The 17,136-nt window shown below is 41.1% G+C and overlaps 1 protein-coding gene across 1 annotated transcript in view; it reads right to left on the bottom strand.

Annotated features, from left to right (window-relative positions):
• Positions 1 to 17,136, bottom strand: part of LOC309849978 (uncharacterized protein) — a gene marked incomplete at its 5' end in the record, with an annotated part of 36,336 nt that continues 19,200 nt past the window's right edge. The window contains 2 exons of the mRNA XM_082703065.1: positions 1 to 739; positions 14,058 to 14,443. Coding sequence (XP_082559191.1) covers positions 133 to 739; positions 14,058 to 14,443 — 993 coding nt within the window. The 3' untranslated portion in view covers positions 1 to 132. The remainder of the gene's footprint in view (positions 740 to 14,057; positions 14,444 to 17,136) is intronic.

Raw genomic sequence — 17,136 nt, 5'->3', positions numbered from 1 at the left:
TTTTTTTTTAAGATAATATATATTTATTTGAGAAAAAGAGAGAGCATGAGTGGGGTGGGCAGAGGGAGAGGGAAAAAGCAGACTTCCCACCGAGCAGGAAACCTGATTTGGAACTTGACCCAGGACCTGGGATCATGACCTGAGCCAAAGGCAGATGTTTAACGGACTGAGCCACCCAGGCGCCCCAGGACAGAGAAGCTTCTTGATTGCAGCCTTCATATCCTTGTTTCTCAAGCTGTAGATGATAGGGTTGAAAAAGGGTGCAAGAACTGCAAACATCAGTGCAATAACTGTGTCCAAAATGGGTGGGAAAGTCGCAGTAAACCGCAGGTACATGAGGGACACGCTGCCGTAGAACATCAGAAAGACACCAAGGTGAGACGCACAGGTGGAAAAGGCCTTTTGGCGGCCTTCAACAGAAGGGATCTTCAGGATCACAGTGATGATTCTGATATAAGAGAGAGCAATGATCAGGACAGAGAAGATGATGGCCACAGCATGGATCACATCCTCAATCAGAATCACTGACGTGTCTGTGCAGGCCAACTGCAGCACAGGCTCAAAGTCACAGAATATCTGATGGATCTGGTTGGGTCCACAGAAGGGCAGTGTGGAAATCCACACAATCTCTGGGAGCAACACAAGAAAGCCAAAGATGCAAGAGCCCGCAGAGAGCTGAGCACAGAGCCGGGGGGTCATAATGGTCGGGTAACGGAGAGGGTTGCAGATGGCTACATACCTGTCAATGGCCATGGTGGTCAACAAGATGCCCTCCGAATTTCCAAGTGAATGGAAGAAGTACATCTGCAAGAGGCAGCCAGTAATGGAGATGGTCTTCTTCTCACTGATGAGGTTGGAGAGCATCTTGGGAATGGTGGTTGTGGTATACCAGATCTCCAGAAAGGAGAAGACGCTGATGAAATTGTACATGGGGTTGTGGAGACGGGTGTCCATCCTGACTGCAAAAAATACAGTGAGATTCCCGATAACAATAAATGTGTAGATGATGAGCAGAGGAATGAAGAGGAGGAGGCTACCATCTTCAAACTGGGGGAATCCAGAGAAGAGAAAGTCTGTCACTGTCGAGGTTTGGTTAGTTCTTACCATGATCTCAGCAGCTTTAATTGTCACAGGTAGAAAGACACAGCTCCCTCCCTAGAGGAAACATAAAGAGTTAGATCTCTTGGCTCATGTAAGAGTCAAAGGAAGAAAAGCTTTAGGTAGATGATCTAACTCCATCATTCTTGGATTAATTAAGCATCATTCTTGGATTAATTAATTAATTAATTAACCAACCATCATTCTTGGTATTACATGCCAAATACAACTGTACACTTGTATTTTAATTTGGTAGTAAAAAAAGTACTCTGTATTCATGGAGCTGATATTCCAATGTAGGAGGCTAATAATAATAAATAAGATATTAACAATGTCATGTTTATAAGCTACAACAACTAAAATAAAGTAGAATATTAGGGATGCTAAAAGTAATCACCTTTTATAAGAATTCCCTTAAATTATTGTGAATCACACTAGTTAAATTCTCTAATGTTTCCTGACTATGGATTAGACATTGCAAATTTATATTCTGCACTTTCTGAAAAATCCCGATTTCACTATTCTGCTGCTTTTTCAGACCACAGTATGGTTAGAGAAGAGGGAAAATTTTTTAAGCTATGGTAGGAAATTATTTCCAGCAACAAAAAAGATATAGCTTGTGGAGACTGGCCAGCACAGAGGGAAGAGCTGAGTGGAACTGAGCTTTAGGGTTCCGGAAGAAGAAAGAAGCCTCAGTGGGTGAACTTGGAGCTCCCTCTTTAGAACCTTCTTGAAATCTTTCAGTCAGACTTCTAGATGTCAGTCCATCAGATATATTGAAAAGAAGCAGTGTCTTATGGAGGTAGCAAAGTCTTCCCACACAGAACATTTATACCTTAACAAAGACCATCAAAAAATGGGAAAGTTGGGGCCAAAATGTGAGAGTCCAGGACAATTTACATCCCTTGAAAGTGTCAGGAAGCATGAAGAGGTCTCTAAAGTCAGGACAAGGAAACTCATCAGGTGTACCTGGGACTCTTCCTCCCCTGGCAATTCAGAAACCTGGTCTATCAGAGATAGAAAATCAGTTGAAGAGAAATGTTGAGAACACCAAGGAAGTTGAAAGTTAAGTTCTCTTTTGAGATAATGTTGAGCCATTTAAAAGTGAGCTCCTCATATGATTAACTTAGAGCACTTGATTATGCTGTATGCCAATAGTCCCTGGGAAGACAGCCAAATAGTTCCCCCAAGCTGCTACTATTTGAAAAATTACCCACAAGCAGAACCAATGTATAAAGCTTGCAACTTTACTGAAGAGTGGCATCTGGAATTCCAAGTGAACATGAGGCACGGGAAACATAGATGGACCCAGAGAAAAAATCTTTGGCTCATTCTGAGATGTTTTTCAGAGATCTCATTACAAAATTGAATATATATATTTTTGGAAAAGATCTTTTAAGAACTGCTTTATGTAGAACTAAATTTGACAAATATCGGTTGCAGCTTCTAGAAAACCAAGTGCCCACAGAAAATTAGGAAATGTTGCTTACACGTATACGTGTAAATCCCTCAGATTTCATAAAATATTATGTTAAGTGTTTTTCTATAGTTATCAATTGTCATTATTTCTTCTGCTCATTATAGAGCATCTGATACATGAATATTCATATATAAGAATGTATACATTACATATAATATATAGATTCATTCAATGCAATCTCACTTAAAATCCAAGTAGGGTGTTTTTTATAGATATTAAGAAGCTAACTCTAAAATATATATGTAGGGGCGCCTGGGTGGCTCAGTGGGTTAAGCCGCTGCCTTCGGCTCAGGTCATGATCTCAGGGTCCTGGGATCGAGCCCCACATCGGGCTCTCTGCTCAGCAGGGAGCCTGCTTCCTTCTCTCTCTCTCTGTCTGCCTCTCTGCCTGCTTGTCATCTCTCTCTGTCAAATAAATAAAATCTTTAAAAAAAATAAATAAATAAATAAATAAAATAAAAAAATAAAAAATAAAATATATATGTGCCTGTCAGACACAAGGGACTAGGGAAAACATTGTGAAAAAAAGAGAGCAAATCTAGAGGACAAAACTGCTGATAACATTTCCAGATTCACTATAATGCTAAAAAAAATCTAGTACTGTCAAGAGAATAGACACATTGATCAATGGAACTAAAGAGAGTATAAAAATAGACATTCATACAAATGTTCAAGCCAGAGAGAAAAAAGCATTTTTGGCAAATTGTACTGGGAAAACTGGAAACAAATGTACTCAAAAAAAGTTTTGCATCATATACAAGAATTAACACAAAATGGATCATAGAACTAAATGTAAAACCAAAAACCGTAAAATATCTCCCAGAAACTAGAAGAGAACTTCTTTATGGCCTTTGGTTCAACAAAAATGTATATGCCAGGGGTGCCTGGGTGGCTCAGTGGGTTAAAGGCTCTGCCTTCAGCTCAGGGTCCTGGGATCAAGCCCCGCATCGGGCTCTCTGCTCAGCAGGGAGCTTGCTTCCCTTCCTCTCTCTCCGCCTGCCTCTCTGCCTACTTGTCATCTCCGTCTCTCTGTCAAATAAATAAATAAAATCTTTTTAAAAAAATGTATATGCCAGAACATCAAAAGCACAGTATGTAAAAGAAGAAAAAAAAAATCTGACAAATTGAGTTTCATCAAAATTGATTGCTCTGCAAACCACACTATTAAGGGAATGAAAAGAAAAGCCACTCTAGGAGAAAGTATTTGTGAGACATGTATCCAACAGAAGACATACCCAAAATACATGAAAACTCAAAAACTCTTAAAGCCACAGTGAGACACATCACCATAACATACCTATAAGAACAATCACATTTTTTTAAAGCAAAACAGCTGGTGATGCCAAAGGCCAGGGGAAGTATAAAGCAACTAGATTTCTCCTTTAGCGCTGGTAGGAATGCAAAATGGTGTGGCCACGAGGGTTGATTTCGACGGTTTCCTATGAAGTCAAACATACATTCAACATGTCACCTGGCAACTCCACTCCTAAGTTATTAACCCAAAAGAAATGAAAACTTGTTTATATCACTAAATCCGACACTTGAAACCTATTTTAGCATACATGTTAGGTGATTAGAGTTTAAATAGAAGCTTGGAAAAAAATGGAAGTTTATGATCACACCAACACCTGTAAGCAAATATTTATCGAGGCTTTATTTATAAAACTGGAAGCAACTCTAATGGTCTCTAACTGGTAAAGGGATACACGAACTTGGCATACCCATGCAATGAACTACCCCTTAGCAATGAAAATGAGTAACATGTACACAATGCAGACTAATCTCCAATGCATGGTGATAAGAGAAAAAAGCCAAAGTCTGCATATTGCATGATTCCATTTATATGACTATTGTGGACTGAATATTTTCGGTTCCTGCCCCTCTCATTCCTGTGTTGAAACCTCACTTCCCAAAGTGATAGTACTAGGAGATGGAGCTTTGGGAAGGTAATAAGAACTAGATGAGCTTATGAGTGGCATTAGTTCCCTTCTAAGAGTCTGGAGAGAACATCTTCGATCTGCTGCCTGCAGGAGCAGATACAGAGAGAAGCAGTCATCTACAAAGCAGACAGCAAGTCTTCCTGACCTGGACCTCAGAGTTCCGGGCTGCAGAGCTGCTACATATAACTGTCTTGTGGAAGCCACCCTATCTCTGGTACTTCTGCTACAGCAGCCTGAACCAATTAAGACAGAAACTGATACCAAGAAGGAGGGATACTATTCGAATGAATACCTAAAAATGTGGATGCAGCCTTGGAACTGGGCAATAGGCAGAGGCCAGAAGAGTTTAAGAAAAGTATTTTGTGCCCGAGAAAAGGTCCGTCCCAGGTGGTTGGAATGTGGTAGTACCCTACATCTGTAGGAGATCATTAGTGGTAACTTGGACTCATCACTCCGGTCCTGCCAAGCCCAACTCCAAGCAGATCAGGAGAGCAGTGTGGGCCCATGGGAGTCCCCGGGAACAGACATGCCCTTCCTGGTCTTCTGGACTCTGCAAAGCTTAGAACAGTTGAATGGAGGGGCTTAGAGAAACCCAGGAAAGGAATCCACAGGCTGTCCTGAAATCCACAGAAATGTTAGGCGGACCCAAGCCCGAGGTGGATGGAATCAACTTGTGATTGACAAAGGGACGGTACTTAAGTTACGCAAAAGTTTTTGAATAAAGGACTTGAGAGTCCAAGACACAGCTATAAAATAATAAGGGGACAGGAGATTTCGCCTACTCTACCCTCCACCTCAAATATGTACATGCACTGAGGGGCCGAGGTGAACCCTGTGTGGTTTTCAGACTGGATGTTAATCTTTTAATAGAATCTGGGATGCTTACGTGTAAGCAAAATGAATGTCCTACTCTACAGAAATTAATGTGTCAATTCAAAAGGTACCCATTGGAGACTGGAAGGAGAGAAGCCAGCTGACCCAGTCCCCCTTGGGGAAAGGAAGGTGAATATAAAAATAAGTCTGGGGGGTACAGACCATGCTCAATTCGACTCAATTCCTTGGAATAATGTTTTCAGGAATAGGCTCTTCAGATGCATCTGACCTCTTCACTCATGACCCTATTTGGTTTATGTTCCTAGCCACATGACTAGGAACAGAGACCAGTATGTAAAATGGTGTCCTCCTGGATCAGAATTAATTCAGAGAAACTCCGAGGCTGTGAAAGCAGAGGAACAGTCTGATTATTAGGGAAAAAAGTCTTGAGATTCCGTCATCACACCCCAGGAAAAAACATAACATCATCACGAATTTTTAATCCCACAAGTGCCTCTCTCCCCCCTGAGCCTAATTCCACTCAGCCACTCACGCAATCCCGAACATGCCTGCAGATACCGTCATTTAAGCCCGTAGAAGGAGCTTAAGCTGAATGTCCTTTTCGTCTACACAGGACAAGCTCACAACTCGGACTCAGGAGTCTTCTCCTCTTACCTCCTGCTGAGACAAAGGGAATCCTTTCCCTGGGTTAATGCAGCTAAAGCTTCAGTTTATCCGGTGAACCATTGTGCCTGTTCCTAAAGTCTTCTTGGGAAGATTTCTCTACTGGAGATTTCCCTAATGATCAGAGAGAAATATCAGTTCCATTTCCCTACAGATTAATTAATGGAAGCTTCTGAGATCTTCCCTCATTAGCTCTCCTTAGTAAGAGGAACTCCAAGAGTCCTTTTAAAGTATGAGTCCCCTTTGGAAGATTTCCTGAGAATAAATAGATTAAATAAGTACATATTCTTTTTTTCAAGTTTTGAGGAAAAAATGACATTCATCACCATAGAGACATGCAGCATGATGGTTTGATTTACACCTATGGTGAAATGATTATAATAGGTTCAGCTAACATCCACCTTCCCATGTTGATATAATGCAAAGAAAAAAGGAAAAAAGGAAAAAAATCCCCATTGTGTAATTTCCTCTCCTAACAACTGCCCTATGTACCATACAACAGCATTAGCTCTGATCATTTTGTCATTATATCTCTAGGACTTACTTATGTTATAACTGAAAGTTTGTGCATTCTGACCCCCTTCCTTCAGTTCCCCCTGCCCTCCCCACCACCTCTACTGGAGTCAGATCTTTTTCTGTGAGTTTTACTTTTTAAAATTCCACGTATAAGTGAGATCATATAGTATTTGTCTTTCTCTGTTTGACTTACTTCACTTAGAATAATGTCCTCAAGCTCCTTCCATGTTGTGGCAAATGGCAGAATTTCCTTTTTTTTTTTTTTAAAGATTTTTTATTTATTTTTTTTGTCAGAGAGAGAGCGAGCGAGAGCGAGCACAGGCAGACAGAGTGGCAGGCAGATGCAGAGGGAGAAGCAGGCTCCCTGCCGAGCAAGGAGCCCGATGCGGGACTCGATCCCAGGACGCTGGGATCATGACCTGAGCCGAAGGCAGCTGCGTAACCAACTGAGCCACCCAGGCGTCCCAGAATTTCCTTTTTTATGGCTGAATAATATTCCCCTAGATATAGAGCTCTGGACTTAGACCTCTAGATCGAGTTCTGGTGGACTATATATATATGTATGTATATTGTATGTATACATATATATGTATGTAGTAGAATATTGTACACATATACAGTGGAATATTTTATACATATATTCCATACAGTGGAATATTTATACATATTACATTTTTCTTATTCATGCTTCCATTGATGGACACTTAAGTTGTTCCCATGGGTTGGCTATTGTAAATAATACGGCTGTGAACGTGGGAGTTGTGAACATGGGAGTGAAGATATATTGTCAAGTTGGTGTTTTCATTTTCTTTGGATATAGTCTCAGAAGTGGAGTTGCTGAATCATACGGTGTTTCTATTTTTAATTTTTTTGAGGAACCTCTATACTGTTTTGCACAGTGGCTGCACCAATTTACATTCCCACCAACAAAAAAAGTTCTCTTTTTTTCCAAACCTTGCCAACACTTGTTATCTCTTGTCTTTTTGATCGGGAATGTTCTAACGGGTGTGAGATTATAGCTCATTGTGATTTTGACGTGCATTTTCCTAACGACTAGTGATGTTCCACTTTTCATGTGTCTGGTGGCCTTCCATGTATCTTCTCTGGAGAAATATCTATCCTTGATTCATTTAATTGGGTTGTGGATTTGTTCTTCAGTTGGATGGGTTCTTTATATATTTTGGATATAATATCTAAATATATATAATGTATTTATATTGGATACAGTATCCACCTTATCATATATATGGTTTGCAATTTTTTTCCCCATCCCATAGGTTATCTTTTCACTTTGTTGATGGTTTCTTTTGCTGGTTGGTTCCCTCCTTCCCCTAACCCAGGTTCTTTTTTCACACTGGAGGAACCCGAGGCTCAGGGGAAACCTCTCCATGTGCTGGCCTGGAGGAAGGGTGATGGGTCAACTTATAGCCACTTCTCTTCACCTTCTACAGCAGTGTGTCCTGGTCTCTGTGGTGCAGGGTGCTTTAGTCTTACTCATGAGTTCTATGGTTCTCTCAGTGTGTCCTAGTTTTGAATAGTTTTTTTTTTTTTCCCCCTTCTCTACTCTCTGAAAAGATGGTGGTGTTTTTCAAGGTCTGTTGAGTTTCCCTGAAACACAATTTCCATTGCAATAACTTTGTTGACTATGTTAGAGGCTATGAAAGTTTTGTTTACTTTACTGAAGATACTCCTTTACCACCAGTTCCAAATACAGACCATTCATTACCCAACTCTTTGAGCCCATACATGTGTTTAGTTCCCGTGGTTTCATTGAAGATTTTGGCACAATGTGAGGACACCAGTAATCTCTATATTGCAAAGGAAATGGCACAATCCTAACACCTCTTTGCATCCGAGCCCCTTGCAAGGTGATTTCACAGCTTTTACCATCAAAAGGTGAAGTTTCATTCCCTCCTCTGAGTTCCTCTTGTGATATGATTTAGCCTTTAAATGCAACAGATGTCATGTGTCATGCAAGAAGTCATGTGCCAGTTCTGAGCCTAGTGTTCAGAAAGCCCTAGATACTGAGGCTGGATATGTAGTGTCAATGCCCATACCAGCCACTGTGTGAACAAGACAGACCAGCCTGGGGCAGGGGAAGCGACGGAGGCAAGAGAGCACAGCTGTCTTACCTACTGCCACCCTGGTTCAGCCAGCTGTGGACCCTGGATCCACAAACAGACCAGGACAAGAAGAACCACCTCTTTGGTTCCAGCCCAACCTGTCAACCCACAGATTATGAGACAAATAGTTTTTTTTTAGTGACTTCTCTGTTTTTCCCTTTAGCGAAAGATAATGCTGCCAGGACTGTTGTCCCTCCACATATCTGTATGACTAAGTCCTTGTCCAAATGTGACCTTCGAAGTGAGGTCCAAGACAACCACTGAACTTAAAATTGTGATCACCTTACTCATCTCAGACCCTCTTTTCCTGAAACGTTTTCTCTTCTATTTCCCACAGAACACAGTTTCATGTAATTTGTTAGTTTTCTGGTTTATCATGAATATGTATTTTAAACAATATCTCCCCTCAACATAGTGTTAGCTACATAAAGGCAGGAAATTTTTCTCAATTGTATCCCGAGCACCAGAAACAGTGCTTGACTTAGTAGCCTCAGTAAAGTATTTGTTCCAGAGATAGGTCACATAATAACTTCTTCAGTGGTTTAGCATCTTTTAAACTCAGCAAGATTTTAGAGCTAACTACTGAAATAGGTAATAGAATCAAAAACTATTATTTGTACTTCGTTCTAAGGAATTTATATGTATTTATATTTTATGTAGTCCCATTATTTAAGACAGTTTGACCTTTTAGATCACCAAATCTAACTTGTAATTCCAACTTTAAATTTGTAATATGGCAAATAATTTATACTTAAAAAAAAGATTTTATTTACTTATTTGAGAGAGAGACAGTGAGAGACAGCATGAGAGAGGAGAAGGTCAGAGGGAGAAGCAGACTCCCTGTGGATCTGGGAGCCCGATGCGGGACTCGATCCCGGGACTCCAGGATCGTGACCTGAGCCGAAGGCATTTGCTTAACCAACTGAGCCACCCAGGCACCCTAATTTATACTTTTTAAAAATCAACTTTATTGGGGCGCCTGGGTGGCTTAGTGGGTTAAAGCCTCTGCTTTCGGCTCAGGTCATGATCTCAGGGTCCTGGGATCCAGCCCCGCATCAGGCTCTCTGCTCAGCGGGGAGCCTGCTTCCTCCTCTCTGCCTGCCTCTCTGCCTGCTTGTGATCTCTGTCTGTCAAATAAATACGTAAATAAATAATTAACTTCACTGAGATAAAATTTATAGTTAATAAAATTCAAAATTTTCAGTTTGTTATTTAAAACTGAAATTTTACCATGTCTGTCACAGTATGGAAACATTTGAAAGGACTTGGGATTAGTTATATTTATAATTTTTGTTTCTTCCCTTTATATTATAGAGGCTGTTTTTAAAACCTGTGGGGACTTTATTAAGTCAGAAAATTGAGATGCTTTTTTAAAAAGTGTATATCATATTCAAATGTAGTTTAAAAGGATTTAATTGCCAAGTTTATAAATCAGACCAAATATTTGTTAAACATCTTTAATAGAAACTGATAAAAATCTATATATTTATAAATGGAATGTTAAGATTTTTAAGCATGAATTCAAATATCAAAGAACTAGATTCCTTAATATTTACATCAAATACATTTAGCTTGATTTCATAACCAAAGAAACTTCAGTATAATTTTCTTCACACAGAAATTGTCTTTCTTATCAGTTGCATTTCTCTACACCAACAGCAAGACAGAAGAAAGAGATATTAAGGAGTCAATCCCATTTACAATTGCATCCAAAACCATAAGATACCTAGGAATAAACCTAACCAAAGAGACACAGAATCTATACTCAGAAAACTATAAAGTACTCATGAAAGAAATTGAGGAAGACACAAAGAAATGGAAAAATGTTCCATGCTCCTGGATTGGAAGAATAAATATTGTGAAAATGTCTATGCTACCTAAAGCAATCTACACATTTAATGCAATTCCTATCAAAGTACCATCCATCTTTTTCAAATAAATGGAACAAATAATGCTAAAATTTATATGGAACCAGAAAAGACCTCAAATAGCCAAAGGGATATTGAAAAAGAAAGCCAACGTTGGTGGCATCACAATTCCAAAAGAAAGCCAACGTTGGTGGCATCACAATTCCGGACTTCAAGCTTATTACAAAGCTGTCATCATCAAGACAGCATGGTACTGGCACAAAAACAGACACATAGATCAATGGAACAGAATAGAGAGCCCAGAAATAGACCCTCAAATCTATGGTCAACTCATCTTCAACAAAGCAGGAAAGAATGTCCAATGGAAAAAAGACAGCCTCTTCGATAAATGGTGCTGGGAAAATTGGACAGCCACATGCAGAAAAATGAAATTGGACCATTTCCTTACACCACACACAAAAATAGACTCAAAATGGATGAAGGACCTCAATGTGCAAAAGGAATCCATCAAAATCCTTGAGGAGAACACAGGCAGCGACCTCTTCGACCTCTGCCGCAGCAACATCTTCCTAGGAACAACGCAAAAGGCAAGGGAAGCAAGGGAAAAAATGAACTATTGGGATTTCATCAAGATCAAAAGCTTTTGCACAGCAAAGGAAATAGTTAACAAAATCAAAAGACAACTGACAGAATGGGAGAAGATATTTGCAAACGACATATCAGATAAAGGACTAGTGTCCAGAATCTATAAAGAACTTAGCAAACTCAACACCCAAAGAACAAATAATCCAATCAAGAAATGGGCAGAGGACATGAACAGACATTTCTGCAAAGAAGACATCCAGATGGCCAACAGACACATGAAAAAGTGCTCCATATCACTCGGCATCAGGGAAATACAAATCAAAACCACAATGAGATATCACCTCACACCAGTCAGAATGGCTAAAATCAACAAGTCAGGAAATGACAGATGCTGGCGAGGATGTGGAGAAAGGGGAACCCTCCTACATTGTTGGTGGGAATGCAAGCTGGTGCAGCCACTCTGGAAAACAGCATGGAGGTTCCTCAGAATGTTGAAAATAGAACTGCCCTATGACCCAGCAATTGCACTATTGGGTATTTACCCTAAAGATACAAATGTAGTGATCCAAAGGGGCACGTGCACGCGAATGTTTATAGCAGCAATGTCCACAATAGCCAAACTATGGAAAGAACCTAGATGTCCATCAACAGATGAATGGATCAAGAAGATGTGGTATAGATACACAATGGAATACTATGCAGCCATCAAAAGAAATGAAATCTTGCCATTTGCGACAACATGGATGGAACTAGAGCGAATCATGCTTAGCGAAATAAGTCAAGCAGAGAAAGACAACTATCATATGATCTCCCTGATATGAGGAAGTGGTGATGCAACATGGAGGCTTAAGTGGGTAGGAGAAGAATCAATGAAACAAGATGGGATTGGGAGGGAGACAAACCATAAGTGACTCTTAATCTCACAAAACAAACTGAGGGTTGCTGGGGGGAGGGGGTTTGGGAGAAGGGGGTGGGATTATGGACACTGGGGAGGGTATGTGCTTTGGTGAGTGCTGTGAAGTGTGTAAACCTGGTGATTCACAGACCTGTACCCCTGGGGATAAAAATATATGTTTATAAAAAATAAAAAATTTTAAAAAAATAAAGAAAAAAGAAAGAAAGAAAGAAATTGTCTTTCTTAAGTTTCAAAAAGCTCATAAAAATACAGGAGAGGATTTGTGTGTCCAGGAGTGAGGGGATAAAAGATGCTGCCCGTCCCCCAGGGTCCAGCTGGCCCTTCTTCCGGGGCAACAATCCCAAACGGATCCAACAATATATCCAGCTGCCCAGCCAGAGCTGACTGAGACTGGTTTCTTGGGTCCTATACTATTGATATTTCCATTCTGGACACCTGTCTCTTCTACCCTCACCTTCTGGCTGAGTTCTTACTCCGAAGCATCTACAATTCCCCCGTGTTCTTGGTTTGTTTCCCAGGGGAGCTGAGCCAACATTTCTTTTCCTACAGACATTTTACTCAGCCCCCAAGACTACTAATGTAGTTTGAGAGGAAGGCAGAGACCTTTGTCCAGGGGATAGAATGTGTGTGATTTTTTAAGTGTAGGCTCCAAGGCAGAGAAGGAGCCGGGGAGAAACGATCTGGAGCAAAAAAGCAAGAAGAAGAGAGACACCACAGAGAGACTGATGTGGCACTTTAATAAACCTAACACAGCACAGCATTTTAATATAGTGATGTTAATTTTAAAAATGGGCATGTATATATCTTTACATAATGTACATGTTTCTGCTTTGATCCCAAGCCTGTATATCTCATCTATTTAATCTTTACGTTTCCCAGAGTGTCTGCTCCGGAATTTTTAAGACAACATGAAACATAACCACACGGGTGTCGGTGGCAGCAGGATGACACCGATGTCACGAAGCCAGTAGCTGCATGTGCTGCTTTGTTGCTGTCATGAATCAGGCCACAATCTGGGGTGAGTCTTAGGAATCAGGGCTCCTCGTGAAGGCTGAAACCATCTCACTGATGCACAGCTTGTTAATTTTTTTAAATTGAAAAAAGAAAACTAACATAAGAGTATTGTGACTATAGAATGGAAGAGCAGTGTGTGAGAAGAAAGTGTGATTACTGCTCAGGCTGGTAGTCTCCACCGGTTTGCAGAAGGTGATACCATCATGCATGGAGCTACAAAGGGCGAAAGTCCGTATCATGATCTATGAATGATTCCAAGATGGGTGAATCACAGAAGAGCTCTCCCATCAGATCAAACGATAATTCTTAGCTTAGAAAGTTGGGAAAAAATACCCAAACAGAAGCATGCAAAGTGCAAAAGGTAATTTCAGGAACCGATCTGTTAGCGTGTTAAACTTGCAGAGATATTTCTTTGAACAGATGTGCGTGAACTCTCACAGGCTACCGGAGACATTAGACCTTTCCTGAAAACACAGAACTCTCCTGATGGCATCTTTCATGTCCTTGTTCCTCAGACTGTAGATTATTGGGTTGAAAAGTGGGGCGAGGACAGCAAACATTAGGGCGGTGGCCTTGTCCAGCAGAGGTGGGAATGTGACAGAGAAACGCAGGTACATGAGGCCCACACTACCAAAAAACAGCAAGAAAATAGTAATGTGGGCCGCACAGGTGGAGAACGCCTTCTGACGGCTGTCTCCTGAAGGAATCCTCAGGATCACGGCGATGATTCTCAGATATGAAAGGCTGATGATAGACACAGACGTCAGGATGGAAATAGCATGGATCACGTCTTCAACAAGAATCACGGACGTGTCTGCACAGGCTAAGCACAGCACGGGTTCAAAGTCACAGAAGAGTTGATGGATTTGGTTGGGGCCGCAGAAGGGAAGAGTGGAAATCCACACTGTCTCTGGCAGCAGCATAAGGAAGCCAAAGAGGCAAGAGCCGGCGGAGAGCCGGATGCACAGCCGAGGGGTCACGATGACTGCGTAGCGGAGGGGATTGCAGATGGCCACGTACCTGTCGATGGCCATCGCGGTGAGGACCAGGGCTTCTGTGACTCCGAGCGAGTGGAAAAAATACATCTGCAGGAGGCAGCCAACGAATGAGATGGTCTTCTGTTCACTGACCAGGTTGGAGAGCATCTTGGGGATGGTCACTGTGGTGTACCAGATCTCCAGGAAGGAGAACATGCCGATGAAATTGTACATGGGATTGTGGAGACGTGTATCCAACCGGATAGCACAGAAGATCGTGAAATTTCCAACAATAATGAACAGGTAAGTAAACAGCAGGGGAACAAAAAGTAAGAGGCTTCTGTTCTCAAATGGAGGGAAATCGGAGAAATAGAACTCGGCCACCACTGTCTGGTTCTTCTGACCCATGCTTCCAGCAGGTTTGCTTGTCTGCTGATGAATCAGATACAGACAGTCAGAACCCTGCCTGCATTCAAGTAACAAATAGAACCTTTCTTTTCAAGCAGCTCAACTGCCTTGACATGAGGTTCATGAAGTAAAACATGTACGTGTGCTGCTTTGCAAACTACAGAGTGATCCTGTCTAACTTGCAAATACTAATCAGTAACTATATCTTACATTATCACCTATTTTGTTGGCTAAGCAAATAATTTTGCTATTTGGACCTTTAAGTTGATACAAATTCTTCCAAGTGGCATTTTGGCCATTTTTATTGCGACTTTTGAGACTGTTTACAACCTGCCTTTCGCCATATTGCATAAGGAAAATATTTTGAATATTCAAACATTATGTATAAAGGTTCACTGGAATATTTATTATAATAGTAAATTAGAAAAACTTAGGTAGGTAGGCATTTTTACTGTTTGAGATGAGATGCTAGAGGCACAAAATGAGTTGTGAAAAAATGATGCCCTCTGTGGGTAAGAATAAGATAATTTGAAGTGGGTGTCTTACACACAGAAATACTGGTACAGGCTTCCCTTGATCAGAATCCTTATCAAGCAAGGAGCAAAAGATAAAGCCAAATATTATACTATATTTAATCTGCATTAAAATATAACAGCTTAGAGCCATGTGATAGAGCTGTGTGTGCAAATTCATTTTAACCTGTACCAAAGAGGAGTAGTTAATAGTTGAAGTATACAAATCTAGAAATCAACCCCTAGGCATGGTTCAGCAACATTTGAAAGACCCAGCAGCAGCCTCTACCCAACAGCAGGTTCGGCAAGAGCTTCAGGTATCCACGGCTGTAACCACACCATCAGGTTCACCAAGGAGCACTGAGCAGGTCTTCTCCAGAAACTGGCATTTGGACCAGGTGATTCTTTGCTGGGGGTGGGGGTGAAAGTGAGAAGCTTTCCTGTCCATTGTAGGATATTTAGCAGCAATGCTGACCTCTACCTACAGAGGGATCAGTGGCACAAACCCAGTCACGATCACCAGAATGTCTGTAGAAGTGCCAAATGCGCTGCAGGGTAGGAGAGAGTAAAGTTGCCCCACTTGAGAACCAGTGGCATACAGAACATTCGAATTCCTCCCCTAAAGTGATAAAATAAAAGTGAGCCAAGCCACTTCTAATGCTTGGCGGTCGCAGTAGGTCCATGACTCATTTGCTCCTGTGCCCGCCCTAAGCAGAGTGTGCATCACCTGGTGCCCAGCACCTGATCTCCAGCACCTGACCTCCTTGAGATTTGCATGAGCTTCTGCAAACAGCTGTGATGATGTTCTCTGTGTCTGCTTACTCATAGACGGTTTATGCATGAGGCTGAATTCTGAGACCTGCCTCCACTGTAGGAAACGACCTAGGGGTGACGTTGTTGGAGACGGACCTCCACATCCGTGTGACGGGAACCACACTGCAGTATACAAGCCCAGCTGGTCCAAGTTTGAGGCACACCTCAAACTTACGCAGTGTTAAATGTCAATTATGTCTCAATTTTTTTAAAATTTATTTATTTATTTGACAGACAGAGAACACAAGTAGGCAGAGAGGCAGGCAGAGAGAGAGGAGGAAGCAGGCTCCCTGTGGAGCAGAGAGCCTGATGCGGGGCTCGATCCCAGGACCCTGGGATCATGACCTGAGCCGAAGGCAGAGGCTTTAACCCGCTGAGCCACCCAGACGTCCCATATCTCAATTTTTTTTAAATTAAAATACATGAATGGAGAAAGCTACTGATATCAACCGAAAGAGTCAGACAATTGTGAACTGGCAAAAGATATAAAAAGTAGATAAAGTTCTTTTGAAACCAGAATACCAGAGGATTTAAACAAACAGAAAGTCAGCTTGGTATATGACAACCAAATATTTTAAATTTCTTTTGTTCTTGCTTTTTATCAATACGTTAGACTACTACATCTGTGTTCAAAAAGGAGAAATATGAGACAAAATTTCCCTTTGTTTTTCCTTAGGAAAACTTCTACCTAAAAAAAGAGATTCACAAGAAAACATAATGTATGCCCTGATGGTTTCTTGCCTTTATTACTCTTACCTAAACTCATTGTTTTTAAACTTGATTTGTCCTGATTTACCCTCCACCCAACTTCCGGAATAATCTTTCTTAAATACAAAGCTGTCAGCACTATGTCAGAAAACAGACCTAGAAGTGGATTGCACAGGCTTCCAAACAAAACCCGAACTTCGTAGCATGATAAATAATATAACTGTATGTGAGATTTTTCAATCATGTTGACATCCCAACATCTCTTGGTTCTATTACGGCCTGTCTGATTTCCTCATATGACGGAAGTTAACACCGTTCTATAACGTTCTTGCTTCTTCCAGAGGCAGTCAGGAGATAAATAGGGAAATTAGCACTGTGCTCAGTGGCCGTACTTTTAGGAATTAGGAAATCAAAACCCAGAAAAAGAAAAAATTGGCAGGTCTTCAGAAACTTGTGTCTCTCAAAAGGAAAGAACATACACATAGGAAGATGATTTGAAGTAGATACTTGGGCCTTGAACCGTATCAAACTGGACCCATATATTTTCTGGAAGAATTCAGAATTGAGCCCAGAATCTCAACTAGCAAGCTCCACCGTTGCCACAGCATTGCCTTATCTTAAGAGCATTTTCTGACTAGACTGAACCAGATGCAAGCATCCTACATCAGAATTTAACCCAGA

Source organism: Mustela nivalis, assembly GCF_964662115.1.
Source record: "Mustela nivalis genome assembly, chromosome: 16".
Taxonomy (NCBI): domain Eukaryota; kingdom Metazoa; phylum Chordata; class Mammalia; order Carnivora; family Mustelidae; genus Mustela; species Mustela nivalis.
This window is presented reverse-complemented; position numbering and strand designations above follow the sequence as displayed.